Source organism: Acomys minous (genome assembly GCF_964271855.1).
Source record: "Acomys minous genome assembly, chromosome: 10".
Taxonomy (NCBI): domain Eukaryota; kingdom Metazoa; phylum Chordata; class Mammalia; order Rodentia; family Muridae; genus Acomys; species Acomys minous.
Genome location: NC_140491.1, coordinates 74,340,237 through 74,360,488, shown reverse-complemented (window position 1 = coordinate 74,360,488; position 20,252 = coordinate 74,340,237). Strand labels below are relative to the sequence as shown.

At 38.1% G+C, this 20,252-nt stretch overlaps 2 protein-coding genes across 2 annotated transcripts; one reads left to right on the top strand and one right to left on the bottom strand.

Moving 5' to 3' along the window:
• Positions 1-1,347: 1,347 nt before the first annotated feature.
• On the top strand, positions 1,348-2,283 carry OR1N1 (olfactory receptor family 1 subfamily N member 1; the record flags this gene model as incomplete). Its single annotated transcript, XM_084797930.1, has 1 exon — positions 1,348-2,283. One exon carries the CDS (start codon positions 1,348-1,350, stop codon positions 2,281-2,283), a length of 936 nt encoding a protein of 311 aa, XP_084654056.1.
• Positions 2,284-9,579: 7,296 nt separating this feature from the next.
• On the bottom strand, positions 9,580-10,527 carry LOC311606591 (olfactory receptor 1J21-like; the record flags this gene model as incomplete). Its single annotated transcript, XM_084797922.1, has 1 exon — positions 9,580-10,527. One exon carries the CDS (start codon positions 10,525-10,527, stop codon positions 9,580-9,582), a length of 948 nt encoding a protein of 315 aa, XP_084654048.1.
• Between the last annotated feature and the right edge of the window lie 9,725 nt (positions 10,528-20,252).

The following is a 20,252-nucleotide window of genomic DNA, read 5'->3' as shown; positions in this document are numbered from 1 at the left end:
GAAAGATTTAGTTTTCAATGACAGTTTACAGACTGTATCATACAGAGTATAAATTCAATCGGTCTCAATGGAGGATGAAATTGTGTATATTGTTTTTTATTAATTAATAAAACATTTCTATTGAAATATATAATGAAGTTGAACAGAGAATAAAGCTATAAAGATTTTTACATATTCATTTATATCATTACACATAAATAAAATAAACTTCATAGAGCAAAAGGAACAACGAAACAATCAGGAATTATATAAATGTTACATTCATAGTGTTTTGGCTATTTGTATTTGACAACCTTGAAGAAAGCATCGTTCCTTTCTTGGTGCATCTAAAATTCTGAATGCAAATCAATATCTATCATATCTCATCTCTATCAACATCTATCTAGACCTAAAAATATCCTAGCCCCTAAACAGCTAGTCTACTGCTTAAAGGCCGTGCATCTCTGTGCTAGGCGATCTTTTAGGTTCACACAGCTCTTGATCTTCACCTTTTATTTTCTACTAAAGTCAAGGAGGCAAAATATTAAGATCCAGTGACACAAAAGCTGTTAAGCTAGGAATCCTGGTAGAATAACTATAACTTGGATAATTGATAATTACTTTCTTTGCATTGGTTAATGACTATTGGTCTAATGCTATTTGTATTTATGAATGGTGCATGCTTGTGTAAACCACTCCTACGCCTCACACCCCTACCCAATGTAGTATTATAGGTAAGAGTGCCAATCTCTGTGCTATAGTGTCAGTTAAGTATAAAGAGAAAATCTGTGTTAGTGTTTGACAGTGGCTGGCACTTAACAAGTTGCTAGTAAATGTTACCTAAAGAAAAGCTGATGCCAAGGGCAAAGTTCATATGCAGGATTTGATATCTCATGTTGGAACAAGTGGTAAAACTTAAGTGGACAGGGATTATTCAAATAGATACCCTTCAGCACAGAATTAAGCATTATGTATGTGCAAGCCTGAGTGTGTGTGTGTGTGTGTGTGTGTGTGTGTGTGTGTGTATGTGTGCGTGTTGAATCACTTCCCCCCAAAGAATGTATAATTATCCTACCTCAGCATATTCACAAATACACCATACTGCACTAATGGAAATGCCAGGAGCTGTAAACCTAGGCTAAGGCTTGTTAATACTGTAGATAGCAAGCCTTGAGGAGCATGCTGTGTACACAATATCTAATTTAGAGAAGATTATCATGAGAGTCCTCAGAAAGACACAAACATGAAAGAAGCGGCATCATGTTGCAAGTACAGAGAGTGAATTTAAATACAAATATAGGTGTCGGGAACTTTAGTGTCAACCCTACATTCTGACTATCTTTTCTGATCTCCAGATAATGTACACTCATGGAAAACCAATCCAGTGTCTCTGAGTTTTTCCTACGAGGAATATCAGGGTTTCCAGAACATCAACAGCTGCTCTATGGACTTTTCCTGTGTATGTATCTTATAGCCGTGACTGGGAATGCTCTCATCATCCTGGCCATTGGCTCTGACCCACACCTCCACACTCCTATGTACTTCTTTTTGGCCAACCTATCATTCGCTGACATGGGTTTAATATCTGCTACAGTGACCAAGGTGCTGTTTAATGTTCAGACTCAGCACCGTACCATCTCCTATACAGGTTGTCTCATCCAGATGTACTTCTTCATGATGTTTGGTGATCTGGACAGCTTCTTCCTGGCTGTGATGGCCTATGACCGCTATGTGGCCATTTGCCGCCCTCTCCACTATTCCACAATCATGAGTGCCCGAGTCTGCGCCCTGATGCTTGCCCTGTGCTGGGTCCTCACCAATGTAGTTGCCCTGACTCACACTCTCCTCATGGCTCGACTGTCCTTCTGTGTTGTTGGGGAAATAGCTCACTTTTTCTGTGACCTTACTTCTGTCCTGAAGCTATCATGCTCTGACACTTATGTCAATGAGTTAGTGCTTTCTACCTTTGGAGGCACAGTACTCGTGGTCCCTTTTGTAATCATTGTCATCTCCTATGTCCACATTGTATTTGCCGTTCTGAGGGTTCGAATTCCTGCTGGGAGTTCAAAGGCCTTTTCTACCTGTGGTTCCCACCTTTGTGTGGTGTGTGTTTTCTATGGAACACTCTTCAGTGTCTATTTGTTCCCCCCCTCTGTTGAGTCCACAGAGAAGGACGTTGCAGCTGCTGCAGTGTACACAGTGGTGACTCCCATGTTGAACCCCTTCATCTATAGCCTGAGGAACAAGGACATGAAGGGAGCCCTAAAGAGGCTTCTCTGTCATAGAAAAATTTTCTCTTCCTAGGTATAGCAAGAGCAATATTTAATGAAAAGTCCGCAGTAGAGTTAGATAAGAGGCTTTCAGTTTGAGAAGTCAACTGCTAACCAAGAGACTATTTTCCCATTTATTCAGCCTCACTGATGGATAGTATATTCTTTCTGAGTTGCTGGTATTGTGTTTTTCATCTTTGTTTGTTTTTAGGTAGAGTCTTTTCTATACAACCCAGTAGGCTTTGTATAATACATAACTCATAGTAGCCTGAAATTCATAGTTATCCACCACAGCCTTCTAAGTTTTGAGATTACAGGCATGTACTATTCCAACTAACTCAATACTTTCTATTCAATGAGGGAGATGATTAAGTAAAGCACACCATGAAGTATATTTTTTAATAATACTGTGGCAAATAGAAAATAGTAGGTATTCAAAAACAATGGGCATTGTTGTCATCACTCCTCACACCTCTCTCAACTCCAAAGTAACACTTTTCTTTGAAATTTATACATTTAGCATTTGTTTGGCCTAGAGTTAAGTGCTGCCTCTCAGCACTGAGTGGGTAAAAATCCATGCTTTCTTGACATTTCATTCTAGGTTACGGGTCCACAGATTAATGGAAGTTAAAAATTACCCATCATGTTTAGAGGAGTAAGTGCAGGTCAGGAGAGAAGTATAGGATGTTACATTAGTTACATTCCAGGAGATGCAGAATAGAGGGAGGACTGCCCAACAAAAGAAATTCAATGTTTAGGCTTCTGTGCTGGTCACCCAGCTTCCAATGATCTGCCAAGGGTTCAGTAAGGATGATATTCCACTGATGGTCAAAAATGTTTAGTGCTACAGCTTCCTGGGACTACTGGGTGAGAACACTAAAAGGACTTTCCAGTGCTTGTTTGTGGATTTGTCTCTGTATCAAGAATGTATGCCAGTAGTATAAAAGCATTTACACACAGAAAAATTAGATTTTAAGACATATGTCTCTGAGGATCTTAGAAATGCTAGGTTTTAAAGATATGGGCCATATAATTTTGTTGTTATATTTAGTAGGCCACTGCTTACTGTTCACCTATGTACTCTTTTTATTGCAGTGTCTACTTCCAAATTTGTTTGTAAATGAAGAGCTTTGGATTAGCAGATGTTAAATTAATTTAGTTGTTTGTTTCTTCTACATGGGGAGTGCATTAACATTACAGTTATACACACTTGGTTATCCCCTTTCAAGACAATTTTGAAGAATTGTCATTCCCCTTAGCTTTAATACAACTCAGAATATAAAGAACTAGCTGTGTTATTTAGCAGTCTTTTCCAATATATACTTAGATGAGTTTTCTTTTCAACCTTAGGAGTCTACTGAAATCAAAGAATGCAAAAACACTTATCCCTTGAATAAAAGGTTTTTTAAAGGCTTTACTCTTTGTCAGGGTGTAAAATGTTTCAGCAACTCCCACTCCTATGGGAGATTAAAGCAGCCCCAGGGATTTGTCAACACTGCAGTTGCTTTTGGTCTTAGCTTCCTCTTTACTCCATAAGAAAAGAAGATTTCAAGATGGCCCTTTTTGAAATATTACGAAATCATAACGAAAGTTCTCTGAAAGCGTCATTACTTTGCTCAACACTGACCAACCGCTGTTTACATACTGGCTTCCTAAATGAGGAGTGAAAGCCAAAACCCAAACCTTTAGCAATCTTAGAGAGCTTGCTTTATGCTGAGTCCGGAGATCTGCAGGCACAGATTCTGGATCAGTGTTTCTGGGACGGAGTCCCAAGACTTTGCATTTCCCAAAGTACCCCAGGACCCTTAAGAATGTTGATGCTGCAGAACAGTGTTCTTCTTCTTCAGGATGATTCCTAGTCCACTCATAGTGTAGTATACGCCTTAAGTCATTTGGGACTGAAATTATTTCCCACAAACCCAAAACCAAGTACAGGAGCTAAAAGTAGGATGACTTTTATTCTCTCCAGTATAACTGTGTCAGTAAGGGCCTCTCCCAGTTAAAAGAATATAGATGATTACCAGGGACACGGCGGGCCATCACTATTCACCGTTCTAATACTCTAGATTTGGCTCAATCAAAATAATAGCACTAGGTTTGAAGTTCTAAATTTTTATCATGATATTATATAAATAACCATCCTATGAAAGTCAATCTGCACATTCGGTGTAGTATTATAAAAGATGAAAGGGGAACAATGAAAGAAAAGGGATTAAATGGGGTGGAGATAGGAAGGCAAGGTAGAGGAGGGCATACACTGAGTGATAACCAACATTAAAAATGATTCAAAAAGGTCATGTGGAAAGTTACTATGATAGAAGCTTACAAAAATACATACATGTGCATGTATAAAGGAAATTTAGATGTGGTTATCTTATAACCAGGCAGTAATATCCTCTGAGACACTGCAGGCTTACAGATAAGGATTCCAGTGACAGGAATGGTTTACCTCTTTTGGGGTCGTTCTGTGAGGTTTCATGGACCTCTAAACTTTATAGGCTATTATCAATGCTCTTGTTTGCTCTCTAGAACTTGACAACAGGGTCTTATTGCTAAAGACACCACATATTTGATGTCATGGGGGAAAGATCAAGCTGATATTCACTTGGAAGCATCATTTCTACTGGGTAGCTTTCATAATGCTAGGAGGTTCTATGCATACTACCAGAGGGCAAAAGTAACCATTGATCTTACATAGTTATGAACCCTGTGAGCTACAATAAGGAGTGACCTGGCAAGACATGTCCATTGTTGCCATAGTGGCAAGAATGCCATCGAAGGAGCCGATCACTTTTTAAAATTGAGTTTAAAGTTTGTTCCACAAATTGAAATCCATACCCAACACTATTATCAGGACCACGCCCCTAGGGGAAAATCTACTTATTATTACTCTGCTAAATGGGCACAGTATTAAAATTACCCCTAATATCTTTATGACTTATTGTTATAGCCATAAATTAATGCACCTCTAGCTTCACTAAAGTATCTTAAATTTTTGAAGTAGATGGTGGTGAACACACAGACCCACCACTGGTCAAGGTGTAAAAAATATGAAGCTGTAGAATTCTTAGCCATAAATGAGACATATACATCTTTCCCATTACCCAGAGATCAACTGTAGAAGAGGGAAGGAAAGATCATAAGAGCCAGGGAAGATGCATATGTGAATGCAAAGGGGCTCTGATGGCATCTCCAAGACTTACATAAACTCAGTCCAGACTAAATTCAGGTTTTGAGGCTGGAGGTGATCATGCCATTCCACGTCTAACTACAGAGTTATTGGTACTGGCTGCTAGACAGAAAAAGCCAGATTTCTTTCAAGATATGAGCCCTGAGAGGTTACTCACGCTGCAGGAGATAGCCTTGCATCCATGTGCATATAGGCAGCAGAAGATGGACTCAGTAGATTTAGGAGGAAAAAAAAAAGACATCAATTTAGGAGAGAAATGTAGTGGGATGATAGGCGAGACATTGGAGAAGATGGAATGAAAGGTAGATTGATCAAAACCCATTATACACGTATAAAATACTCAAATTAAAAATTGGTTTTTATAAGACAAAAATAATTTTATTTTAAAACAATTTTTGTTATGCATGTAATTTCTATCATTTATTAAAGACAAAAGGAAATTTACATGCCAATGAGATAGATATGCTTCTTGGTTTAATACAATAAGAAACACACTAATTTGACACATACTTATGTAGTACGGTAGAAAATATTAAGTCTTTGTTTTCTGTAATTAGACCATTATATTATCTATGAGAATAGACAATTATATATAACAAATGCTGCAATTTATAGCAAGCTTTTGTCTGACTATAAACACTATCTTGTACACCTAAGCTACTATTCATAAGAGGTGTGTGTGTGTGTGTGTGTATAATTTGTATTTCAAGATCTCTGGATGAAAGGCATTTATTCTGACAATATATACATACATGTATATTATTACACATGTATGCAATAAACTGCCTACAGCAATAAGATATCCTGACAATTATTAACATCACAATAATATTGCCACTTTGGCCACACTATTCACTACTTTTTAAATTGCCACTCTGTTTTAAGCTGCATACAGAGGGATGAATCTGGTAATAAAACATATCCATAGCAAGTTCTGTGTATCTGTGTACCCTTAATCAGGGTGTCGTGGTGCATGCCATTAGTCTAGCAATCAGGAGGCAGAGGGAAGGAGATCTCTATAAGTCTGATGCACATAGTGAGTTCCAGGTCAGCCTGGTCTAGATAGTAAGATGCTACTGCTGCAAAAAATTCTACTCTACTATCTCTCTGCACTTTTCCTGGTCTCAATTCCTTCCCCATTGTCTAGAAAACAGAATAACAAGATGGTTGACAGTTTCAAGATTATTTTTCTAGAAAAATCCTATTAGAACCAAGAACACTAGTCATTAATTGATGCATTAATCATTTTAAACTTATAAAATTAAGCTTAAATTGGATATGTAACTTAAACTTAGATATTGATAGTATCAAAATAACAGCCTTCAAATAATGGCACCATTTGCCATACATATAATAAGCTAAGTACATTTTTAGAATGTATTTACTTTTTACTGCCTAATCTGAGAGTCAGTTTTCATTTTAACTGCAGGAAATAAATGTCTATTGTGAGAGAAGTGAGAAAAATGACAGCAGTATTACAAAAGGACATGACCATGTGTGTAATATAAATAAATTCTGTAGCAAGAGGGGCTATAGTGTGGGTACTCAGATCCAATTATGGTCTCTCCATGGCTTTTACTACATGGTAACTCAGGATTCTGACATCATTTTATCAAGGGAAACATATCATTTGACCCTATCCATAAAAGAGATCAATATTTCCTTGAAGTTCTGATACTAGTCACACATGGTTGCATAATCCTGCAATCCCAGTACTTGGGAGACTGGAGCAGAAGGATTGTTCCAAGTTCAAGGTCAGCCTTGGCTACATAGTAAGAAGCAGGTTTTCCAAAGTTATACAGCATGGCCCGGACTCTTAAAATATAAAATAAACAAAATTCTAGTCAGGAAATAACATCCACTTCTTACCAGGCAGTGACACTTAGATGCTACTCTATTGTGGAAGACATTACAGGTGCCTCCGGGAGCAACATGACGCTGTGACATGTGGGGTGAGAACCCTCTGACAAAGAGGGAGTTGGAGTTCAGAGAATTTGACTCACCGGCTATGTGCTAGTAAGATATAAACGCGGGCTAAAATGCTTTCCTTTATTAACAAGCAGGGAAATTTAAAGTAAAAGCACAATGAAATACAACCTGTGGGCCACTACATTTGAAAAAAACTTGTTTTTTAATTACCAAGAGCTGTAAAACATACAGAATAAAACACGTGAGCAAATGCCGAGAAGCTTAAATTAGAATGTGGATATCTTTTCAAAAGTCATAGACTGTATATTTAGAACATATATTTGAACAGAAAAAATATCTATATATGGCCAGTATTGTAAGTTTTGTTAGCATTTGACTACTAATGCCTAGAGATTGTTACATGAATACATTACTCAAGAATGGTAAATGTCATCAGTAACAAATAGAAATGTACATATAGTGAAGCAATATAACACCCATAATGTATATATTTTACTGCATTTGCTATGCGTATTATTTTCTTTCTAGATTACATTAATGTTTTATAATTAATATTATAAATTGTAAGTTTTTGTATAAAATGAGTAATTGGGGAGATTTTGAAAATATTTATAACTTGGGCTTTGACTTCACACACACAGTAGTTTGAATCCCACTCCTACCACACATTGATAGCTTAGTATTATAGATGCTTCTAGAACTAGATAAAATGATAAATATAGAAAAGTCTGTTCCTGAATATTCTGATGACAATGAATTTAAAGACGCTTTTCTTGCATAGAGCTGAAGACATAACTTTAACTACTTCTGATAGAAAGAGACAGCTACATTATGGTGGTTGCACATAGAAGTACATTTCCCTTACTGGATAATAAAATATAGTTGGACTAAACCACATTCAAGTCCTCTTGAACTCTGCCCAGGATGTCTAGGCTCCTGCATCCTGCCTAGCCTCACTCAGCATCCACACTTGTTGACCGAATCTGGTCACCTATTGATATACCTCTATGCCGGCTGCTCTCAAGCCTCCTGGACCCTATGGCATTGAGTAGGCTCCAATCAACTTTCTGTTTACGCTTGGGGCTTAGGCTCATTCTGTCGGGAACCATATCTTGGCCTTTTTTCAACTCCTTTGAGAGCAGGCTAATTACTTTTGAGAAAGAGAAAGTTGTGCCCTCCCCTAATCCTGAGACTTTTGCAAAATGATTTAGTATAGACATTACCAGTGTGCGTGCAGTAATGTCTTTTCACCTTGAGAAGAAAATTATAAACAACTTGGGAAAAGGTGTAGGAATAGGAAAATCCTGGCCATTGGCTACTAGTCATGGAGGAAATAGGTTCTTATGTTCTATTGCTTAATAGTGTGATAAGACAGTGATAACATGCTATATATTTTAAAAGAATGGGAGAGATGTGGGATATTTTTCACCTCAAAGAAATGATAAATATCTGAGGAACTGCACAACCTCTGATTTGAGCCTCCCAAAGTGTATGTGCTTATGCAAACATCACATGGAACCCTGCAAATGGATACTGTTTATGTGTTAGTTGAAATGAAAAAAATAAAATTTAAAAATAGTGCAGGAATTAAAAACAAAAATTGGGGCAACAGAGATGGCTCAGAAGCTAAGAGCACTGGCCACTCTTCCAGAAGTCCCGAGTTCAATTTTCAGCACCCACATGGTGGTTCACAACCATTTGGAACATGAGTTCCAGGCCATACAATGCTTCTTTTGACCAAGTATGTGAGTTGTCTTCACACATAGATAAAGGCAGACAAAGCACTCACATATATAAAAGAAAATAAATCTAAAAACAAAAAAACCCTCTAACTTCCATTTTTCAAGTCTATTATAAAAGTAAATACAAAAATAGAACCGTGAGCCTCTCAGAGTATGCTTTTTGTTATCTTGAGAAAGAAGAAAACACTTTGTTATAAAAGGTTACAAGCTTTTTAAATAAAAAGGAACAAAAGCCTGGATCACATGAGGATTTTAAATGTCTGTAAAACATGAATACTAGGCAAAAGGAAAATGTACATGTATGTTAAAAAAAAATTCTGCCAAGACAGTGAAGATTGAAAACAATTATATAGGAAGAAAACTATACCCTGACTGGGAAATGCAGACTACACAGAGAAAGCTTCATCAAGAGACACCAACTGCAGCAAGTGAAAGGCCTTACGCCAGCCCTCAGGAAAGACCACGTCCATCACTGTGAACATGTCCTCTTGCTGAGAACATTTCTCAGAGCTCCTTTCATATCCCGATTCCTTAGACTATAGATAAAGGGATTCAGCATGGGCGTGACCACAGTGTACATCACAGCCACGATGACATCCTTGCTATTACTGTTGTTAGGAGAAGGGAAAGAGTATAGTCCAATAATGGCTCCATAGTACAGAGAAACCACAGAGAGATGAGAGCCGCATGTGGACAAGGCTTTGAAGATTCCCTTGATGGAGGGAGTTCTCAGGATGGTGGCCCCAATGTAGCCATAAGAAACCAGAATGCATATCAACGGCACAGTTATGATCACCACTCCCACCGTGAAGATAACCAGCTCATTGATAGCGGTGTCTGAGCTAGACAGCTTAAGCAGGGCAGAGAGGTCACAGAAGAAGTGGGGCAGAGTATTGTCCCCACAGAAAGAGAGTTGGGTAAGCAATAGGGTGTGCACAAGGGCACTGGCAAAGGACAAGGCCCAGGACACAACTACTAGCAGGACACAGAGGCTCTGGCTCATAATGGAGGTGTAGTTCAGAGGGTGGCAGATGGCCACATACCTGTCATAGGCCATGGAGGTCAGAAGGAAGCTGTCAAGATCTGCAAAAAATAGGTAAAAATACACCTGGGAAACACACCCAGCATATGAGATGGACTGGCTGTGTGTCAGCATATTCATGAGCATCTTTGGAGCTGTGACTGATGAGAAGGAGATGTCCGTGAAGGCCAAATGGCTGAGGAAGAAGTACATGGGGGTGTGGAGGTGAGAGTCCATCCTTATGAGCAGGATGATGAGCAGGTTCCCCAGCACCGTGGTCATGTACATGGCCAGGAACAGGGCATAGTACATGGCTTGGTCCTCTGGCCAGATGGGGAGCCCCAGGAGGATGAACTCAGATGTGCTGCTCTCATTGTTCCTTCTTATACAGTTCATTTCCTCTTTTTCTGGAAATTAAAATAAAGTTGAAATGTGAAAAAAGAAGTGGCTGTGGCTATTATGTAACAAAACCCCCATCACTTTGGGGCTAGTTAGTTTCTTCATTTTACCCCCTATCGACAGCTTTGGCAATACTAACAAGGCAGTGATGGTCTGCTCAAGGGATACCAACCCCAGTATCTTTTGAAAAATCTGGGAAGCATTGTTCATGATGGAAATCTGAAATAGGATAACTGGAATGTAAGGCCGAGAGAGTAAGTAGTTAAAAAAAAAAAGTAGGTGATCCGCAACAGCCTGTCTTCATCACACATGCCTTAGAAATACATGTTGGCAAAAGCCTTATTTTCAAGAGTTGGATCAAAATGACTAGACTCCCCCTGGTGTCTGGAATTGGAGATCTAATGGAAAGTGCATGCATGTTGATGCAAGAGGGTTGGGGAATGAACCTAAAACGCTGACTGGCATCACATGTAATGTAGCGCCAATTCTTGACAGATATCATTTCACACTAAACATTTTTAGAATTCCTATATGCTTCCTAGAGGAGGGTTTTCATGGGGAATAGAGGAAAAGACAGCTTCTCTTTCAAACTGTGGTGTGGTATTTTCTCATCTCAATTATATCATCCCTTTTCAAGTCCTTAGAAATTCTTGGCTTTTGGACTCCAATACAGGATCTTTGGGGAAAGGGGCTAGTGGAGTTCTTAGTACAACATTGCTTCTTTTCATTGTTTCTAGTCTAATTGTTTAGGCCAGTGAAGTTTTTCTTTATTCATTAATTAATCAATTATTTTATTTTACAGTCCCAATAGTAACTTTCCCTCTCTCTTCTCCTCCAAGTCCCACCTTTTCCCTTCCCCACCCCTCCCCCCATTCCCTCTCTTTCTCTTCTGAGAAGTGGAGGCCTCCCATGCATATCAACCCAGCTTGGTATATCAAGTTGCAGTAGGACTAGTTTATGAAAGTAATTTTAACTGATATTTTTCTATTTTTTTATATCTTCCAATGATAATTTCTTTCTTTATCCTCAATGCTATTTGGTCTTAGAACTACCTGTGTAAATGGTATCAATATAATAAATAAACACTAAGAAATGTCTATTTTATGAACTCTGATGCTCCCGGTTTGGTCACTTCCCCTTGGCAGGGAGGCCCTGCAGGCACACAGAGGAAGAGGATATAGGCTGTCCAGATGAGACCTGATAGGCTGTGTTCAGATGATGGTGGGGGAGGAGGTCCCTTTCTGTCAGAGGTCTGGGGAAGGGAGTACAGTGGAAGAGGGAGGGAGGGTGGGAAAAGGAATATGCAAGCAAGGGGATAACAATCAAGATGTAATATGAATAAATTATAATACATAAATAAATTAATAAGAAAAGTCTATTTTAAAACAGAATTCAGAGCTGTGAGATTGCTCACTAAATAAAGGTACCTGTTCCCTCTACACAAACATGGGATCCACTGAGCCCAAATGACAGAATTGAGAAATAATTATCACAAGGTGTCTCCTGATTTCCACATGTATGTCATTATGTCTCTCTTTCTCTGTCTCTCTCTGCTTTCTCTCTCTCCCCGCCCCCTCTCTTTATCTTTCCCTTCTCTGTGTGTGTGTGTCTCTGACTTTCTCTCACACACTCATGTAGATATATTCACAAGGCTGTTACACACATACACTGAATAAATGTAATAAAATACTTGTAATAAACAAATAAATCTATATTCAATTAATATGTATTCAATCTGAATGCTTTGTTTGATAGCTAAGATGGCTTACATTATGACTCACCATTCATTTCTCCACATAAAGTTAATATTGCTATACAAATTTTCCTGCCTTGAAAGATTAAAATTAGTAATTTTTCAACCTAAAAAGTTAAGTATTCCTTTAGAGTAATATCCATACCTGGTTATACATACAATTGTACTATCCATTACTGTGTTAACACTAAAGAGTTTGTTATAATAAATTGCTAAATAGTTTTCTTTTTAACATCTTTATGTGTTTTATGAATCTCTAGAAATAGAAATATAGATTCATGATTTAACAGATAGTCAATTACAGAGGCTAATGTGGTGAGAAGATCGAATCCTAAGTGATCTTTAGAAATAACTTTTGAGTTGCTCATTGGCTACATCTACATAGAGGACCTAGGTCCAGTCCATGCATGGCCCTCCATTGGTGCTTGAGAATCACAATCCCCTCTGGGCCCTGGTCAGTTGGCTCTGTTGATTTTCTGATGGAGATCTTGTCACCTCTAGGTCCTTTTGACCACCCCCTACCACTTTCCCACTACACTCCCTATGTTTTGCTCAATGTTTGACTGTGAGTTTCAGCATCTGTTTTGAACCACTGCTGGGTGGAGTCTCTCAGAGCACAACTCTGCTAGGCTCAGAGCTCTAATAAGGAGAGTGGGAGCTGTCTCTGACATGGACTCTGTTGAATGCTTTTAGATCACTTCTCCCTGGCAGGACACCTTTGCCAGGCCACAGGGAAAGAGGATGATCTCAGCCTGATGCAACTTGATGAGCTGGGGTAGGTGGGTAGGGGGCTCCCCTTTTCTGAGGAACAGGAGAGGGGGTGGAGGAGGAAGGTCAGGCTAGAAGGAAAGGGGAGAGGGGGCTACAACAGGGATGTAAAGCAGATAAATAAATGATTCAACAATAAAAAGGAAGTCCTAATATACAAGCCTGCCTTTTGAAAGCTATGTAGGTGGGCACTCTAGCTCTGTGTCTGGAGACAGTGGGTTAGAGCACATGAAAGCCAGGCAATTTGAGCCCATGTTTAGACTGGAATGGTATAAGGTTGGAGAAATGTTGCAAAACTAGATTATGTAAGTCTTTTTGAGTTTATTAGAATATTCTAGTTCTGGTCTCAGAGCAGTAGAAACTATTGGCACACCCAAGAAAATGCTTAACAAGAGAAGTTGCTGCATTCCTAAATAACTTACTGTCTGCCAATTTGAGGAGCAAACTTTAAAGCAGTGTTGTCTGTAAGAACCTGTAGTTGTTTCAATAATTTAGACATAACTCACATGCTTATGCTTGCATTGTGGCAGAAAAAAAACAATCAAAAGAAATGAAATTGAAAGGATGTGTGGTAAAAATTTGGAAGAAATCCCACCATAACCTACTGAGAGATAAAGATAAGCAAAAATGGATATTTTTCACACTTTTCTCAGGGAGTAGATACAGACTCTTTTTGAATGCAATTATCATGTGTACATTTCTTGTTATGGTCTCACTTCCAAAGTTAAACAGTGTAAGACAAATACATACCTGTGGTTATTGGCATACTACATTAAACATAGAATTCACAGTTAACACCACCCTGAGCATATAGACTGAAAGACAGATACTTCAGTCATCACTCAACATGTGTCTCCATACCTGCTTTTATGTGATCTCTTTGATGATGAGAACAGATATCTTCAGCTAAAAGTAAAATAATGGTAAAAACCCATCCATTTGTTTCAAAATGACATAGAGGGTGGGAAAGCAGATGGATCTTATACAGATCTCCATACCACACTTCAGCAAACAAAATAACTGTAAACGCATACCTAAGCAAGACAGACATACCAATATACCTTTATTCAATACTCCTAAAAAATTGGCATGAGTTATAATTTTTAAACCTTCAAGAGGACCCAGGAGACAATACACCCATACCCAGATCTTGGAATTACAGATCATGGAATATAATTACTTTAATGCTTGGAGCCCCTCTGGGACAGGAACTACCTGTTGCAGCAGACATAAGGGCAAACCCTTGGAGAACTCATGCTGTTAATGACAAAAATAACCTTTAGGAACTTGGTGGCTCACAAATAATTTTACTTTTCTGGTTCTTTTGAAGAAAATGTGATTCAGAGTCCAGAGCAAACCAAAATGAAGGTTAAAAGTGATAAAGCAAGGTCTCTTTCTTCTCGACTCTCTGGCATACACATGTGGGGGGTATGCACACGAGTGTGAGGTGTATATGTGTGTGAGTGGGTGTACACGATGCACACATATATGTAGGGGACAGAGTTCAATGTAAAGGTGTCTTCCTCAGTTGCTTTCCACTTTCTTTTTTGAGGCAGGGCTGAAACTGAAACTGGAGATCACTGATTGGCTAGATTGGTTGGTCAGAGAAGCCCAAGAGATGCTCTGTCTCCACCTTGCCTGTGCTGAGATTATAGGCTCATTAGTTTTTTTTTAAAGGATATTAATTCTTTGAGAATTTCATATATTGTAACTTCAGTTCTCTCCCCCATTTCTTCCCAGATTTACACAACTTCTTGTCCTCAATTTTTTAAGCCCAACAAGTCTTGGTGATGCCTATATACTCTTAGATGTATGACCATTCACTTGGGCATGTTCAATTCACCAAGACCACTCCCTTAAAGAAAATCAAGTCTTCCTCTTCCAGAAGCCATCATTTTCCACCAGTTACAAGTAAGACTTCATGCCCATCCCCACCCCTGATGCTGTGATTTTTGTCTGGCTTAAGTCTCGATAAGGCCTGTGAATGCGATCTCAACCACTATCAATCTATATGTAATTGCCCAGTCGTGTTCGTAAAAAACCAGACAGTAAGCAAGCTAATTCTTATGTGTGCTTATGTGTATGAATGTTCACCATGTATATGCACCAAGTGCTCTTAACCACTGAGCCATCATCTCCCAGCCCCAAATTAAATTTGATATTTAACTTTTTTCAAGTATCCTAAAGTAAACAGAGAGGAGTTCAAGATTTATAGCTAGTGAAAAGCACCTAAAATGTGTCCTGATGATGGAAATATTCAAGTTCACTGATCCATCTTGTTGTGAGAATTCTGGTTTCTAGAAAAGACACAGAAATATTATGGGAATACATTTTTGTTTTAATCGCAGGAGTAGGATATGGGATTGCTTCAGCTTGTCCACAGCAGCTGACTACGATTTGCCCTAAGCTCAAGCAGACATGATTTTGCCAGCTGCAGGTAGTTTCAGCAATTGTGTGATGGTTGGAATTCTGGGAACTTCTCCTAGGGTATATGAATGCTAGGGCCCCAAAAGGTGGGATGGTTGTTGTTGTTGGTTGGTTGGTGGTGGTGGTTGGTTGTTGTTGATGGTTGGTTGGTTGGCGGTTGGTTGCTGCTAGTTGCAGGTTGTTAAGTGGTCATGTGAAAAGAAGAAACAACCCAAAGAAGAAATTAGATATCCTGACAGCAAAGATCAAAATCTACCATTTGAGTCTTTCTGCTTCTGGCTTAACTCACTCATTATGATCATTTCTAGCTCAATCCATTTGTCCACAAATTTCAGGAATCCCTTGTTTTTAATAGCTGAATAGTATTCCATAGTGTATATGTACCACAGTTTCTTTATCCATTCTTCTATTGAGGGACACTTAGGCTGTTTCCATGGTCTGGCTATTATGAATAAGGCTGCTATGAACATGATTGAGCAAATTTTCTTGTTGTGTGCTGGAGCATCTTCTGGGTATATTCCAAGGAGTGGAATAGCTGGGTCTTGAGGAAGCCCTATTCCCATTTTTCTGAGATAGCACCAGATAGATTTCCAAAGTGGTTGTACTAGTTTGTATTCCCACCAGCAATGAAGGAGTGTTCCTCTCTCCCCATATCCTCACCAGCATGTGGTGTTGCTCACATTTGACCATGTCCCCTGGAGGGGGAGACCTGGTGGCACTCAGAGGAAGGACAGCAGGTTACCAAGAAGAGACTTGATATCCTATGAGCATATACAGGGGGAGGTAATCCCCCTCAGGAACAGTCATAGGGGAGGGGAATAAGGGGAAAAGAGGAGGGAGGGAAGAAGGGGAGGATACAAGGGATGGGATAACCATTGAGATGTAACAAGAATAAATTAATAAAAAATTTTTTAAAAAATTTAGATGCCCCTAATCAGCAGGAAGTGGTCTAACAATAATGTCACTCATGTTTCCCTCTATCTTTCTCTCTCCTATCTAGTATTAGGGGTTTGGAGGGGTAGAAAAAGGGTGCAGAAGAGTAGTAGAAAGATGAACCTACAAAGTAGCAAAAGTCCAGCTACAGCATCAAGCTTTCAACTTGCAATTTTTAGTTACCATTATTACTCTTTGTGAGTTTTGTCCCTTAAAAATTACTTATAGAATATAATTAGGTAAGTGAAATTTAGCCAGTGACTTTTCTCTTTGATCAGAAGCATGAAAAACTTTTACAAAATGTGGTAGAAGGTTTTAAATTTGGTTGGTGAAAAGAGCTTATGAGCAAAGTGCCCTTGTTGCAAAAATGGCAGATGTGTCTTCCTAGAAAGCACATTTTACTATAGATTGGTGGTTCTCAACATTCCCAATGCTGTGGCCTTTAAGACAGTTCCTCATATTGTGGTGACCCCTAGCCGTAAAATTATTTTGTTGTTACTTCATAACTGTAATGTTGCTACTGTTATGAATCATAATGTAAATATCTTATATGCAGCCCACAGGTTGAAGAAATGCTACTATAGATCATTATTATTGATCAATACAACAAACTAACCCTGAGTTTGATGCTACTTATAAAGAAAACAGTGAAACAACTCAACTTTAATGGAACCCAGTGCTGCATTAATTGCATCTGTCTTAATAGAGACAGAAGGGAATCAGGTATCATAAGTGTTCAATAACAAGGCTCTGGGGAACTCTGTTGTCTGACTTTCGTATCTATAGGTGTTCGAAGTAGAATTTTTTCAACACTCTTATAGGGATTACCCTGATAAAACAGCAGCTCTGTCTCTATCAGGTCAGGTTTAAACAGAAAACATAAAATACTTCAAACTTTCTCAAACCCTCGTCTAGGTGGCATCAGAAGAATTTTCTCAAGTCATCATTAGTTTTCCTAAAAAAAATTCATCTTTCTGGATTTTTCTCTTCATACATGAAGCTATGACCAACTGCTACAGCTTCCATTCAGCTGTTTTTGCAATACTTTGTTCACTTCACCCTCTCCATCTAGAACCCTGACATGCTTTCCTCCAAGTTTCTATCCCCTCTGCACAGCCTTTCATCTCTGTTGAACAATTTGACTCTTGCCTTGGTCTATTTGCTGTTTGTATTTAATATTCTTTATTCAGAACCCTGATTCCAGGCAATCCTGTCAGGAGGATTATGAGTGTTTCTTCCTAAATAAATACTTTTGTGTGGCTTTCTTCTCAATGAGCAGGGTAGCAGTGAGCATGGAAACTTGACTAAACTATTACAGTATTAAACTTGACTAAACTATTACAGTATTCCAGGTCCATCACTTGGAGTACACTTTCCATAGGGCTCATCTTGCCTCACACTTGTTGGCTGACACAGTGAATGAAGAAACAATGGTGGTAAGTAAAGGGATTAACAATTTATGAAAACACCTCACTCATGTCTTAAAGATGTGTTGAAATTTCTGAAGCCAAGATTACAAGAAGGATTATTTCCTTTTTAAAGAAAAGTATAACCAAGAAATAGACCAAGAGGTGGTAATGCAAATTATTAAGTAGAGGCTGCCAAATACAAATAGTCAAAAGAATATGAATGTAACATTTGTATAATATCTTATTGTTTCATGGTTTTTTTCACTGTAGGTATGTGTGTGTGTAACAACATAAATATACATGTATGTTTATGTATATGTAAAAAATAAAACGTAAAATAAATAAATAGCATTGGGAAAGCTACCAACCTGCACTCCCAGCATACTCAGGTAATCAAGTTTATTCTTTCTCAAGTTTCTAATGGAGTTGAAGACCAGGTAGCTTACTTTTACAATGAAGCTTAGTTGTTTAGGGGTTAAGATGTTTTTAGGTCTAGATAGGCATTTTAAGTTGATAATTACAATATGTGATGGAAGCTGATCTTCATTCAGAAATTTAGACACACCAAGATAGTAAAAATGTTTTCGTCAATGCTGTCAAATACAAATAGCCAAAACACTAAGAATGTAACATTTATATAATTCTTGATTGTGTCACAGTTCTTCTTGCTATTGGTAATCTATTGTATATGTGTGTAATAATATAAATATATATGTAAAAAATATAAATAAATAAATAAAACAAAGTAATAAGTAGAATAACAAAAAGACAGAATGTAAAAACAACTTGGCCTTACACAGCTACAGATGGCTCAGTAAGAAGAGCACCTGCACTCAAGCCTGTTGATCTGAGTTCAATCCTTTGAATTCACAGTCCAGACTGTTCCAAATAGGACTTCTACTAAGTTTGAAGTTTTCAACATTTAGAAACTGGACAACAAATGCTATTTCTAGCTTGCTTAGCCATTTTTTCAACTGTATTTGGGCCCCTACAAAGGTATTATTTGCCCAAAATCACCAGAAGAAGCCTTAAAGAGAGAATGACACCCTATTTCCCTTAAGGAGTTGGGTAGGGTTCTGGTGTTTCTCTTGGGATATGGATGTTTATTTGCATTGGGGGTAGGTTATAAGTTATTATTGATCTTATTCAGAGTGAAAACAAGATTGGACTCAGGGATTTCTCTCTTTTCCTTTATCTTTCTTTCTTATATATGGCAATAGGAGCTGGAAAGAAAGAAGGGGGAATATAGGAATATATAGGGATGACAGAACAAGAAGTAGATTATTGAATCTACTCCTCAACTTAAGGCCTTAACTGTTACTCACAAACAAGGTTATTTTTAATTCATTGGTGTATAATTTTGTATATTGGTGCAAAATAAGTTTAATTTTCATACATTGGTATAGAATTCAAATTCAAGTTTATTCTTCACACACATTAAATATATTTCTACTCTAATATAAGGTAATGTACCCATACAGTTCATTTATAATACAAGATTTACTTCCAATACTTTGAAGGTGCTATTGAAGGCTGGACAGAAAAATTAAGTAATACAAGTTAATTGTTAGTTGATCAACTCATGGTTGTGTCAACTACTAGTCTATTTTCATTACAAGAATATACACCTTAGGTTTAACAGATAGATATGATTCTATAGATAGATAAGGTAAAATAGTTAGATAAGGTCTTCAAAAACTTGAGAGATGTGCAGAATATCACATTTAAAGATGGTTTATGATCTTAAGGATCCATTGAAAATAAGACAGGTTAACTCTCGGCAACACCCATCCTACTTCAGGGATGAGCATCAAAGAACCTCCTTATGGAGATGGCTTCAAATGTAGGAAACCAGGCACTGGGCAAATGTCCTTATTTCTGCCACAGACAGAATCCTACCTAAAGGTAGGAAAGGTTGGAAACAGTCGACAGCCAAACTTTGCCAAGACAGGGTAAACAAGTCCTCAGTAGTTCCTGCTTCACCAATATGTGTCAGATATATTGGGCCAGAAGGCTGAAGATGATGCTCCAAATATTATAGAGATTTTGAGTGACTGTCTGGGCAGCAAACTGTCTCAGTCATTTTCTCATTTTGGAAGGTGCTATCTTGCACTTCCTGTTTACTCAGGTATTAATTTTATTCATTCTCAAGCCTCTGAAGGGGTTGAAGACCAAATAGTTTAGTTTTGTAATTAAGCTTAGTTGTTTAGGAGTTAAGTTGGTTTTAGGTCTAGATAGAGGTTCTAAGATTGATAGAGATGAGATATGATATTGATTTACACTCAGATTTTTCGACTCACCAAGATAGGGAAGATGTTTTCTTCAAGGATGCCAAATACAACTAGGTAAAACACTATGAATGTTACAGTAATATAATTTCTAATTGTTTCATTGTTCTTCTTGCTATATGTAGTTTATCATATATATGTATA